We start from the raw sequence: 13994 nt of genomic DNA, 5'->3' as shown, positions 1-13994 counted from the left end.
CCAGGAAGCTGCTCGTCAATAACTAACTTCAGGACAAAGACTGAACGATAAGTGACAGGTCTGCTCAACACCTAACCACGTACTGCAGGTTAATTAGCCTCACAAAATTAGCTGAGAGATTGATGGCTGGACCACAATGGGGGCTGGACCGGGGGTTGTGGACGGGGGGGGGTGGACCAGGGGGCAGACTGGGGTCTGGACTGGCTCGGACTTCCTCATTGCCGAGGCTAGATCCACTATTTCAAGCTTATGATGTGTGTGACCTGGAGCAATTCCTTCAAGCCTTGGGCGAGCCCAGGACAGAAGGGTGGGAGCAGAAGCTGAACACAGGGTGTGCTGAAGCCCGAGGCAGCAGGTCATTGACAAGAAGAAAGCCTTACCAGACCACTTCGCCCACGTTGGAGGAGATGAGGTAGCGAATAAACTGCTTCATGTTGTTGTAGATAGCTCGACCCTCCTCGACTGCCGACACTATGGTGGAGAAGTTGTCATCTGACAATACCATTTCTGATGCCGTCTTGGCCACAGCAGTTCCTGAGCCCATTGCAATCCCAATTTCAGCCTTCTTTAGAGCAGGGGCATCATTAACACCATCTCCAGTCTGCAGAGAAGGAAGGATCAGTGGTTGCTCCAGGAATACTACTCAAATTCAGAAGTAGAAAGCCATTCAACATCTCCTTGATGATTATTTCCACAAATTAAGGGCTGTCTATGTCCACAGCTTGGGCAGAAAACCACTCCTGGACCTCTCTGTACTTCTTGCAGCCTCAGTAAAGTAGCCAGCATAGTCAAAGAACCCATCCACCCTGAAGGAATTCCCCCTTCTCCCCTTTTACATCTGACAGAAGATACAAAAGCCTGAAAGGATTACCACTAGGCACAAAGACAGCTTGTACGTCACAGTTCTGAGACGATTGAACGATCCCCAAGTGTAATGGGATGGGTTCTTGTCCTCACAATAACTTGTTATGATCTTGCTGCTTATTGTCTGCCTGCACTACACCTTCTCTGTAACTGTTACGCTTCATTCCATATCCGTTACTTTTCCCTTTCACTACCTCGAGGCACTGTTATAATGGATTGATTTGTAAAAACAGTATGCAAGACATGTATCTCAGTACATCTGTCAACAATAGACCAATGTACCAACGTACAGTCCAGCACTAAGGGCATCTTACAAACTGAAGCCTGTATGTCTGAAGTAAACAGTGACTACATTTTATTGGCTGTGCAATGGTCCAGACGTACTTCAGGAAAATAGCACAATGTGCAGCTGGTAGGGCTACTGCCTCGGAGTGCCAGACACCCCTGTTCAAACCCCTACCTGGGGTACTGTCTGTGTACAGTCCTCCCTGTGACTGGATGGGGTTTTCCTCAGTGCTCTCGTTTCCTCCCACATCCCAAAGAAATGCAGGTCAGTAGATCATTTAACCACTAAGCTGTCAGTGTGATAGAATCTGGGTGTTGTCGGTGTTGATGAGAAGGTGGGCAGAATAAAATGGGGTTAGATACAGTTAGGTGTAGATGGGTGGTCGCTGGCTGGTGTGCATTTGCTGGGCTCATGGGCCAGTTCTGGTGACTCGAGGAAAGACACACCTTCCCGTAGCACTTCCACATTTATGCTGGGCCCAAACTCCCCGGCAAAATCTGCAGTATTGTAGACAGATTTGGTCACCCACTATAGGAAGGATGTTGAGGCTTTGAAGAGGTTCACCAGGACGCTGGCTGGTTTAGAAGGCAGGTGCTATCGTGAGAGGCTGGACAAGTTTGGGTTGTTTTCTTTGGAGCGGCAGAAGCCGAGGGGAGATCTGATGAGGTTTATAAGATTAAGAGAGGCATAGATAGATAGAGTAGACAGGGATTGTCTTTTTCCATCCATACCAGAGGGTGTAGGTTCAAAGGGGATGTGAGGGGCAAGTTTTTTTACTCATAGTGTTGGATGCCTGGAATGTGCTGCCTAGTATGGTGGTAGAGGCAAATGCATTAGAGGGTTTTAAGAGGCACAAGAACGAGGAAGATATGGACATTGTGTTGGTAGGAGGGGGTAGTTTCTGGGGGTTTTTGAATTACTTTTTAGCTCGTTGGGCACAACATTGTGGAACGAGGATCCTGATCCTGTGTTGTGCGGTACTGTCCTGTTCTGTGTTCTAAACAGTGACGTCCTGAGGCCCAGTGTGACTGACAGAGCCCTCAGAGGCTCCCCGCCATAAGAAGGAACAAATAATCCCTGCCCACACAACGTTCTGACAGTCAGGTCATACCCCAAGACTTAAGTGGCTATTCCACAAATCAATGGACATTCAAAATCCCTTGAAAACCGGTCACAGTGTGAGTTGAGAGCTGGCTGGGAGCAGGGCCTCATCTTTTCTTTTCCAGCCGCACGCCTGCACTTCACTCTGAACACCTGACCACAGCTTTCGACTGTCGTCCCAGCATCTCCTCAGCAAACTGATCTGCAATTTATTTTGCTTTAGTGAAATACATTGAAATAAGGATTGGTATTCTATCAGAAAAGTTATCACACAATGTATGCCACTGTGCTACCCAAGGTCACGTGCTGACAGTTGGTATTATAAAAAATAGACTGTTCTATCAAACTGTGTGCCCTTTCCATTCACTGAGCTCTTCCATTTAACAGCAAGGCGATGCCCTATTTTAACAGATAGACCATTGCTTACGTTTATAAGTGTGCTTCACAGGGGTGGAATCACATCGACATTGAGCCGGGGGCTTGAGCAAACCTGGGCAAGGAGGCAGCTTGCAGGAGAGGTGGAAACATTGGCGAAACCAGACTCACCATGGCTGTGATCTCGTCAAAGGACTGGAGGTACTCGATGATCTTCGACTTGTGCGAGGGCTCGACCCGGGCGAAGCAGCGCGTGGCGCGGCAGGCTTCCCGTTGATCCTCCAGGGAGAGGTCATCAAACTCACGGCCGGTGTACGCCTTCTCGGACACGTCCTCATTCTCACCAAAGATTCCAATCCGCCGGCAAATGGCGATGGCGGTGCCCTTGTTGTCACCTGTGATCATGATCACTCGGATACCAGCCTTCTCACACATCTGGATGGAGTCCACCACTTCCTTTCTTGGGGGGTCCAACATGCCCACACAGCCAACAAAGGTGAGGTCAGTCTAAAGGAGAAGGGAGAAGAATTAGTGCTGTACCAGTGACAGCCACCAATAGCGCTCACATTAACATGAGTGTTTATTTATATATTTGCCATCTATCAATTTGACACCACTGTTGTTGGCAGAATGTCAGACGGTGAAGAGGCGGCGTACAGGAGCAAGGTAGATCAGCTGGTTGAGTGGTGCCACAACAATCTTACACACAACGTCGGCAAGACCAAGGAATTGATTGTGGACTTCAGGAAGGGGAAGTCAGGAGAACACACACCCGTCCTCGTAAAAAGGTTATTTATTTATTTCATCAGCTGGTTGCCTTCCTGAAAGGTTGAATCTTTCACTCTGTGAACTTAGTCTGAACAACCTTTTGGATCTGCTTATGTGTGACTGGAATAGAAACTAGAATCTCAGGAGTAAGCTGCCAAATTCTACAGTAACTTGTATTACTGTCACCAAGTTCAGAAAGAAGCAAGGAGGCCAAGTCTGATCTCCTGATCTCTGACAAGAGTCCACCTCTGTGATTCAGATCCAGTCTGATCTCCTGCTCCCTTTGAACCAGAACAGGTTCAGCTCCCGGCCTTCGACAGGTACAATAGCTGATGGAATGCATATATACTACGAGCAATCTGAAATAAAGCCTCTTGAAGCCATAAGACCATAAGAGATAGAAGCAAAAATAGGCCTTTCAGCCCATCAAGTCTGCTCTCCCATTCCATCGTGGCTGATCCCAGATCGTACTCAACCCCATACACCTGCCTTCTCACCATATCCTTTGATGTCCTGAACAATCAGGAAACAATCAACTTCCGCCTTAAATATACCCACAGACTTGGCCTCCACAACAGAGCATTCCGCAGATTCACCACTCTCTGGCTAAAAAGATGCCTCCTTACCTCCGTTCTAAAAGGTCGCCCCCCCCACCCTCAAGTTTGAGGCTGTATTCTCTAGTTCTGGATACCCCCACCATAGGAAACATCCTCTCCACATCCAACCTATCTAGTCCTTTCAACGTTATGTAGGTTTCAAGGAGATCCCCCCGCATTCTCCTCCCACAGCCAAGGCCTTCTTCCCAAAGACCCTGCTGGTGCTCCTAAAAGGAATGCTTCCATGTGCAGGGAGGGTGTTGTTGTCCGGGGATACGGCAAAGGTCAGAATAAGGGAACATTACTCCTACAGCCTCTCCCCTCCTCCTTTCACCCAACCGCAGCAGAAGCAAGTTTGCTCACCTCATACTGGATGAATTTGGAGGGTTCCTCCAGGTCCATGTCCTCTCTCCTGGGTGGGCTGTCCCGCGTTGCCAGAGCCAGACAGCGGAGGGTATCCCGTCCTGTTCCCCACTCCTTGATCACACTCAGGATCTTCTCCTTTACTCGAGGGGTCAGGGGCACCCTGGTGGTGCCGTAACGGACATAACTGCAACGATCAATCACTCCTTCAGGAGCCCCCTAAACAAACAAAGTTCTCATTAGACAGTTAGAACTCGCCGGCACGGTCAGGGCTGAATGCTGTCCCTGCACTAAGCTTCACTGGATCGTAACCAGAAGGCAGTACACACATACACACATACAGACACACACACCCACACCCACACACCCACACCCACATACACACCCACACACATACACACCCACACACACACATACCCACACACCCACACATACAGACATACACACCCACACACACACACACACACATACACACACACACACACATACACACCCACACACACACATACACACCCACACCCACACACACATACAGACACACACACCCACACCCACACACACACACACACACACACACACCCACACACACACATACACACCCACACCCACACACACACACACACACACACACACACTCTTCCAATCCAAAATACAGACTTCTGCACCATACAGCATATACAGCTCTCTCCTGTCAGGGCTACGCTCAGTCGTTGAGTATAATGAAGACTGAGACTGAGAGATGACAGATCTGCTGAAATGTTTGCGGTCTCGCTCTCCACCATCCCTGCCTGACTTGCAGAATATCTAAACCACACTCTGGGTTTCTCTCTGAGGTTGATGGCTGCCGGGTGGCCAAAGGCACCTGAGGATAGGACATTAGTGCACACTGGGTTTCTCTCTGAGGTTGGTGGATGCCAGGTGGTTGAGGGCGCCTTTGACTTTCATCTGGCACTCATCTCACATCGTGTGGTATTTTACTGAGCCAATGGGTCTCGTTCTGTGATTCCCATCCCAAGCTAAATGCTCCTCCCTCATGTCATAAATAGAGGAGGCTCTTAGCTTTACTGGCCTGAAACATTAACTCTGCTTCTCTCTCCACAGATGCTATCTGACCTGCTGAGTGTTTCCGGAATAGTTTGTTGTGAATAATAAGCTTTTGCAGCCAATGATCCACTTCACATTATGACATGAAATAGACTTTACTTCTAAACTGAGCTGAGTAGGTCAGTCTTGACATCCAGTTCCTGTAAATGCCTTAATGAGAGGCTCACTCTCTGCTAACAAGGGACAAACTTCCTCTAATGCAAAGACACTCCCTCTGTAAATTACTGGAGCTATTTGTGAACTCGCAATGAAATTCCAGCATGTTACATCGAAACAGCCAATTGTAAAGCAGGAAACTAGCTTTCCAGAGCTGCCCACAAGAACTACCGACGTGTAAAACACAGAGAGAAATGGATTCAGCTGAAACATCAAATGGTTAAATATTCCCACTGATCAAGCCACTTTGCCACAGTTTGACAAGACAATGTATGTTTACAGCTGCTTGCTTGTTGGGTGTGATCATCGCCAGTTCAATGGGCTGAAATGGATTTTATGGCCTTCAAGGTGTAAAGGTGAACTCTCCTCGAACTCCTGCTGTGCATTGGTGTTGACTTTCTTAATAGGGAGTACTGAGGTTGTAAAGTTAATTCCAGAGAGTTTTACCCTGCATTGACACACATAGTAAGTTGCAGTTATCCACAACGGAAGTTTACGCCTCAGTCAGCATCTAGGGGGGGAACAAGTATTGCTGAAAATATTATATGTGTGAGGATTGCAGTGGAGATTAGAATTATGGAGTTAAGCACTACAGAATCTGACCTTTCAATCCACCAAGTCCTTGCCAATCAACGAGTACTAATCCCACTGATCAAGAAATGGTCCATAAGCCTTCTGTACCCTGGTGATGCAAATACTCTCCTGAGAATTCCTGATTTCAGGAAGCCTCTACCACCCACTTAGGCAGGGCAGTCCTGATTCCAATCATTGTCTGGGTGAAATATTTCTTCCTCAAATCCCTGCTAAATCTCCCACCCGTTGCCTTAAAACTCGGCCCTCTAGTTGTAGCCATGAGGAAAATCTTCGCGCTGTTTATCCTCTCGCTGACTCTCACAGTTCTGCGTACCTGCGTCTTCTCTCAGTCTCCTCTGATCCAAGGCACATAAACCTACCCACCTCAGCTTTCCTCACACCTGGCACACTCCATCCCATGTGAATCTCCTCTGCACCCTCTCCAGTGCAACCACATTCTAGCAGATAATAGCTCTTTCTAATAAATGAACGAGCAGAGGAACAGTTCCCTTTCACTGCCGTGCACCTTGCAAATGAGCCTCAGATATACCCCTCCTCTGCTGCTAAACTGACCGTTCCTGGCTGCCTGAAAGTGCTCCCCTCTAGAGAAAGCACGAAGGCTTCTCACCTTCACAAACATCTTGTTACCAGATCCATCTGTGGGCTTGACAGGAGAGCAGTAAACAGACATGGACTTGCGATCACGGGAGAATTCGAGTGTTACTTCTTTCTTCATCAGCTGTTTGATGGTCTACGAGAGGGAGATAGGAGAAGTTAATGACTAGAAACATTAGCAGTCATTGCAGTGAGGGTGTCAGAGAGCAGATCATTTACTATTCAACGAGAAGCTCCTGGAAAACCAGGTAACATCGAAACTCGTGACTGGCAGCAGAACACTCACGTTGTTACAATAGGTAGCTTTTTCTACTTTAGTGATGCCATTGAGATCAGTGTTGAAAACGTTCATCTTTTCCACCAGGCAAACCAGAGCTGTTTCCGTGGCTTCCCCAACCTTCTCATAAATACCCTTCGACTGGAAAAAGAAAGAAGACCACATTCAAGTATGCCAAAAAACCTTGTCATCATTTATACCACATCACAAGAACAGAGTCAAGTTTTTTGTTTGGAGTCCTGAAAGCCAATCAAAAATATAAGAGGCTGTTTATTGTGTGAGATGGTCTTCTATGGCAATTGGTGCAGTCCAGTAGAGGCAGCTCACATGCACCACCCACAGAGTCAAGGCAACAAGAGGCAGAATGAATCCATGACGCTCAGCGGGCTGCCTACATTCACAAAATGGTGGTTAGTGGTTTAATAGCCTGAAAAGTAGGCTTTAAATTATCAGTACTTCACCAGAAAACGAGAAAAAAATGTCACTTCTATAATAGGGATCTAAAGAATTAAGATTCAGGCTAAATCCCATAGAAAATAAAGACTGTCATCTGAGGTTATAATATATGAGATTAATGGAGACTCTCTCTCCCACACCTACACGCACACACAAAAAAACCCACCAATATTCAATACAACAGGAGTGATACAGTCAGAGGGAACGTTAAAGAGAAATGGTTACCAAGTGTGAAAAAAGATGTCACACTTTTACCAGAGAAGTACTCCAGATATATCCAATATCTCATGTTCTTATATAACATGAACATTTTCTCTTTACACTTGGTCAACAATAAAACCAATACACTTATACTCACTTCATTGTAATCCAGGGAGGAGTCATTACACAGTGCACAGATGGTGGCCAGCTCGACAAGTCCAGCGTACTGACTGGTTTGAATGGGCTTGTCCCCCATCAGTCTGTAAAGAGAGACATATTTGTTGTGAGATCAGTAAGTGTAAAGATGGCATTGAGTTTTATCTGGAAATAGCACCAACAAAAAGAGCAATAATTTATATTCTTATGGTCGGCTCTCCCAGAATGAAACACTCACACAGTCATACAGCACAGAAACAGGTCCTTCAGCTCAACAAGTCCACCCCAACGCTCAACCATTTGTACTTAGCAATTCTATTCTCTCCACATTATCACCAACTTCAGCTTTCTAACATTGACACACTAGGGGCAACTTATAGTGCAAGGGTGGGTTTCTCAGTGTGTGTACAGTCCAAGGCTGGGGAGAGAACAGTAATCTGCCCCTGTATGATTTGGGGCACTGAAAGCTCTCTGTTTCTGGATCACATGGTGCTATAGTACATGAGGCAAGTGAGTAGAATCAGGTTAGACATCCTAATCTAAGTCACCCACTCAACACTAGTGCCTCTCAGTACTGATGGTGCACGCTGCAGAATCTTGATGGTATACTCCAGGGGTCCCCAGCCTTTTTTGCGCTGCGGACCGGTTTAATATAGACAATATTCTTGCGGACCGGCCTAGCCGGGGGGCAGGGGGTGTAGGGTCGCCAACGAACAAGAGTAGCAGTCAAATGTGTTGTTTACCCAAAAGACTACAATGACCATGAAGTCTTGCGCGGGCACCAATGTGCATGCGCGTTGTGACCTGCGATTCCTTCCCCCCGCCAAGCAAATCCTTTTTGGCGATTCTGTTCGTGGGGGTGGGTGTTAATCACTACCGGAATATAAGTGATAAGTGGGTAATACACTCAATTTTGTTTCTAAAAAGGTTTATCTAACGAATTTAATATTAAACACAGAGCGAATATTTTCCTCGCATGGATATAATGATAAGTCAATTATCAGGGGAGCTTGAAGTAAGTGTTGAACGAACTTCCAGTAGAAGTAGCAGAAGCAGGTTCGATACGATCATTTACAGAAAAATTGGATAGGTATATGGACAGGAAAGGAATGGAGGGTTATGGGCTGAGTGCAGGTCGGTGGGACTAGCTGAGAGTAGCGTTCGGCCAGGACCAGAAGGGGAGAGATGGCCTGTTTCCGTGCTGTAATTGTTATATGGTTATATAGGTCACTTATAAGTCAATAGCATCATAACATTTTAAATAATATTTGGATATTAAACGCACAGCAAATATTTTCCCCGTATGAATATATAAAATCATTGCAACACACCAATATCGCTGAATCAGTGGGAGCCCAGGGCTTGTTTCCCTGCAACAACACCGTCCTATCGAGGGGTGATGGGAGACAGCGATACTCGAAGGGGGTTCCTTATCTCCAGTCTATTCCGCAGTTTAGTTTTCATTGCATTCATTGCAGAAAACTCCGCCTCGCAGAAAAATGTTGGAAATGGAAGCAACGTTTTCAGTGCTTTCGTGGCTATCTCAGGACATTTAGCCTTGACTTTGATCCAAAATGCCGACAGAGATGTTATGTCAAACATACTTTTCAGCCCGTCGTCATTTGCAAGCTCGAGGAGTTGATTGCCTTCCCGCCACACAGATGACGCGCAGGTCATGACCTCGCATGCGTAATGGCCGATCAGTGGCCGTGACAGGGAATGAGGAAAGGTGCAGCTGACCAAATCATATCGCTTCCTCGTGGCCTGGTAGCGCATGCTCTGCGGCCCGGTGGTTGGGGACCACTGGTATACTCAGTGGCCACTTTATTAGGTAGAGCTGAATGCCTGCTTGTTAATACAAATATCTAATCAGCCAATCTTGTGGCACTAAGAGCATGCAGACATGGTCAAGGGGTTCATGTGTATATAATAGTTCAGCGATATTTGAGTAATATTGTGAATATATTGTTTGATTAAGCATTCTTTATTTGTTTACATAATTCATTACAAGTTATATGTAAAAGTACAGGAAAGGTATACGTTATGATGCTATCGCATCATATGTGCGCGCCTTGCTAAAGTTTAAAAAAAAACTAAATGGATGTGAGTTATCACTAACTCTATACTTTTCTTTCAATTAGTTATGTGTTTTGGAGTTACAAAACCTAACAATGGCGACGAGTATGATTTAAAACAAACCCAAGGTGACTACCTATCTGGTGAAGCACAGCGAGATGATCAAGTTTAAAAGAAAGTGTAGCACACTTTCGTCACAGGAGGAAAGGAACGGTTGAGTAAAAAGAAAGTGCAGCACATCTTTTTTCTTCGCAAGAGGAAGAGACGGTCAAGTTTAAAAAAAAGGCAGAAAGGATGAAATTCTTGGGAACATTAACAGTGAGAATCGGGAGATGATGATGATGATGATGATAATAATTAAATAATAGAAATGGATGTCTACATCGGAAAGGTAGATGTATTCAATTACACAGAAGAAAACAGGGTGATGTATACTGAATGAATTGAACAGTATTTTAAAGCAAATGGAATAGCCAGTGAAAAATGTGTGCCGGTTCTGCTGCTTGCATTGGGTGGAAAGACATACAGTTTGTTTAGAAATTTAACTGCTCAAACCAAACTATAAGTAATGACCTTTGCTGATATTGTGAAAGTAATGCAGAGACATTTAGAACTGAAACCATTGTCAATGGCAGAACGCTTTAGGTGCCACAGGTGGAATCAAAAGGAATTGGCTGAATTAAAGAAGTTGTCTGAGCATTGTAACTTCCATGATGGCTTAATGATGCACTGAGAGATCATTTAGTTTGTGGAAGACATTCAAAAACGTCTCCTAACTGAAGCATAACTCACATTTACAAGAGCAGTTGAAATTGTTGTATCAATAGAAACTGTATGCAGATACATAATTGAGTTGCAGTCAGGAACGAAAGTAAGCATAAATAAAATTGCAACATCTAAACAGAAGCCTGCCTGGTTGAACAAATTGTGTTACTGTTGTGGCAGGGGTTCATATACACAAGACCAACACAGTCTTAAAGATGAAACTTGAAGAAAATGCAACAAAGTAGGACACAAGCAAAGAGTATGTCTGGCATATAGCTAAAAATAAATGCACTGCAGGGGGAAGAGAAAAAGTCAAGTTTCAGTTTCAGAAAGAGCATTAATCTGCATGCTGTTGAAGAAAGATTTGACAATGATGAGAGTGAGACAGGACTGAGTAGCCTTGAGATTTACATTGAGAAAACTAACAAGACAATGAGCAATATGACTCACACCAGAAATGAATGGCAAATTAATTAAAATGGAATTGGACAGTGGCTTGGCTTTCTCAGTCATTTCAAAATTGATTGAACTGCATTTCAAAGACACTGAACTAAATTTTAGCCTGCGGATATCCAACTAAGAAGTTGTACAGGAGAAAAGCTAACTCCCGTGGGAATGACACCGGTAACAGTGAGATACAACAACCAACGAGCCACATTGGCCTTGAATGTGGTAAAAACAGTAGGCTCAGCATTGTGGCGATGTGATTGGCTGATGCAACTACAACTTGATTGGAGATCCATCCACCAATTGCATGGCACATCCCATGCATACAGGCTGAAGGAATTCTTTCCAAGGTTGATTGGAGCCCATGGGCAACACCAGTGGTCCCAGCAGCCAAGAAGGATGAGTCTGTCAGCATCTGTGGTAATTTTAAAGTCGCCATCAATCCAGTACTGAAAGTAGATCAATACCCCTCTGCACAGAATAGAGGATATCTTTGCAAACCTTTCTGGAGTGAAACGCTGCAGCAAAGTGGACTTAACTGAGGCCTAGCCACAGATGGAGATTGCAGAAGAATCTGAAGTGTTTCTCACCATAAACACTCACAAAGGGCTTTATCACCATAATAGGCTTATTTTTGGAGTAGCATCTGCATCTACACTCTGGCAGAAAGATATGAATCAAGAGCGGCTAGGCTGCCCGGGCACGCAGATGACATCATTTTAACCGGTAAGGATGACAAGGAACATCTCCAAAATTTCAAGACAGTGTTAGAAAGATTTGAAGATTATGGGTTCAGAGCATGACACAAGTGCAAATTCTTCAAGCATGACACCATTACTCTGGTCACACCATGACGCACAAGGATTACACAAGTGTGCTGAGAAAATTCAAGCATTGGTAGATGCCACAAGGCTAAAAGGACATGTCATAGTTGTGGTCCACTTTAGGATTTGGAAATTACTGTAATAGTTTCCTACCAAACCTAGCTACTAATTCATTACTTCGGATTGGAAAGAAATAGCAATGGACAAAGCAGTGTGAGTTGGCTTTCCAAAAGATAAAGGAAAGGGTGATGTCAGATACTGTACTCACAGACTATGATCCACATCTTGCAACACACATCAAAGTTGCTGGTGAACGCAGCAGGCCAGGCACCATCTCTAGGAAGAGGTACAGTCGACGTTTCGGGTCGACAGTACCTCTTCCTAGAGATGCTGCCTGGCCTGTTGCATTCACCAGCAACTTTGATGTGTGTTGCTTGAATTTCCAGCATCTGCAGAATTCCTTGTGTTTGCATGATCCACATCTTCACAGCCTTATGGTCTGGGTGCAGTCACATCACATGTTATGAGTGATGGGATGTTCCAGAGACTTTGCTTCACGTTCCCTCACTGCTACAGAGAAAAATTACGCACAGATTGATAGAGAGGCCTTGAGTCTGATTTTGGGTGTAAAACCTTTCAGCCAGTATAGGAGAGAGTTTATCCTCATTACTGATCATCAACCAATAGTGTCCATTTTCAATGCACAGAATGGTGTTCCACTAACAGCAGCAGCAGGAATGTAGAGATTGGATGTTTTTTGAAAGACACAATTACAAGATCAAGTTCGAGGACCACCAATCATGGAAATGCTGACAGATTACCCCATTTACCCTTGGAAAAAGAAATATCTGAAAAATTTACAAAAGAGGACACTCGTCTTATTTGCCCCAATGATGTAGTCTCCCTCTTACAGCAGAGATGATCCAAAGGGAAACCAGAGAAGACCCCACACCATCTCAGGTCTACTTGGCAACTCAAAATAGCTGGTACATGTAGCAGAAGTTCCAGTTCCCGCATTTTTGCGAGTGCTTGGATGAACATCCTTGACGGAGGTTGCCGGATGTGGGAATTGAGAGTTGTTGTACATTCCAAGCTAAGAGCCAGAGTGTGGGAGAAGCTACATGCCAGTCACCCAAGCATGGTCAAAATAAAAGCCTTGGCTCAAAGCTTTGTCTGGTGGCCTGGAATGGATCAGCAAATCCAGCAACCTGCCATGCCCTGTTCGGGATGCCAACAGATCCAGAAGATGCTAAGAGCACTGCCTCTCCATCCCTGGGAATGACCTGCATTCCCCCGGCAGAGGATTCACCTGGATTTTGCCAGATCATTCATGAGCACTAATTTCTTGCTAGTAGTGGATGCAGCTACAAAATGGCCGGAAGTGTTCCCGATAGCCTCCACTGCAGCCTTGAACACTGCTGATGTGTTGACAATCCTCTTTTCAAGGGCTGGTGTTCCAGAATTTTACCACAAAATGAACCACAATTTGTTACAGAACAGTGACAGTCATTCCTGAAGATGAATGGAATAAGACATATTACATTTGCAATGTACAACCCAGCTACAAATGTCTTGCTGGAAAGTGTGACTGAAGTCTGAAGAACGCACTGTGAACAATGTCTGCAGCACAAACTACACTGACACTGAGTCAGAAGCTCACCAATTTCCTCTTTGCATATCGCAATGCAGCACGCTCCACAACCAACAAATCATCACCAACACTGTTCCTGGGTTGTCCCTTGCGCTCACGCTTGGATCTCGTCAAATCCAACCTCAGAAGGAGTATGCAGGACAAACATCTGAGACACGCTGAGGACTCCCTGAGCAAGCAGGTTTAATGTTTCACTTCTGGACAAGCATTCCTGATGAAGGACTACTGAGGTACGGAAAGATTAAGGACGGAACTGGACCACCCTCCTGGTGATGAGGAGAGCAGAGTCAATTGTTGGAGAAGAACGGTATCCAGAGCTGTCACAAACACCTCCTGCAGG

The 13994-nt window shown here is 45.3% G+C and overlaps 1 protein-coding gene across 2 annotated transcripts in view; it reads right to left on the bottom strand.

Annotated features, from left to right (window-relative positions):
* atp2a3 (ATPase sarcoplasmic/endoplasmic reticulum Ca2+ transporting 3) overlaps window positions 1-13994 on the bottom strand; it is a 212196-nt gene that overhangs the window by 36187 nt on the left and 162015 nt on the right. For both annotated transcript variants that reach the window (XM_063031520.1, XM_063031519.1), the window contains exons 10-15: window positions 7893-7995; window positions 7088-7219; window positions 6815-6937; window positions 4354-4572; window positions 2798-3133; window positions 381-601 (exon numbers count right to left, since the gene is read on the bottom strand). In XM_063031520.1, coding sequence (XP_062887590.1) covers window positions 381-601; window positions 2798-3133; window positions 4354-4572; window positions 6815-6937; window positions 7088-7219; window positions 7893-7995 — 1134 coding nt within the window. The remainder of the gene's footprint in view (window positions 1-380; window positions 602-2797; window positions 3134-4353; window positions 4573-6814; window positions 6938-7087; window positions 7220-7892; window positions 7996-13994) is intronic.

Source organism: Mobula hypostoma, chromosome 23 (assembly GCF_963921235.1).
Source record: "Mobula hypostoma chromosome 23, sMobHyp1.1, whole genome shotgun sequence".
Lineage (NCBI taxonomy): Eukaryota > Metazoa > Chordata > Chondrichthyes > Myliobatiformes > Myliobatidae > Mobula > Mobula hypostoma.
This window is presented reverse-complemented; position numbering and strand designations above follow the sequence as displayed.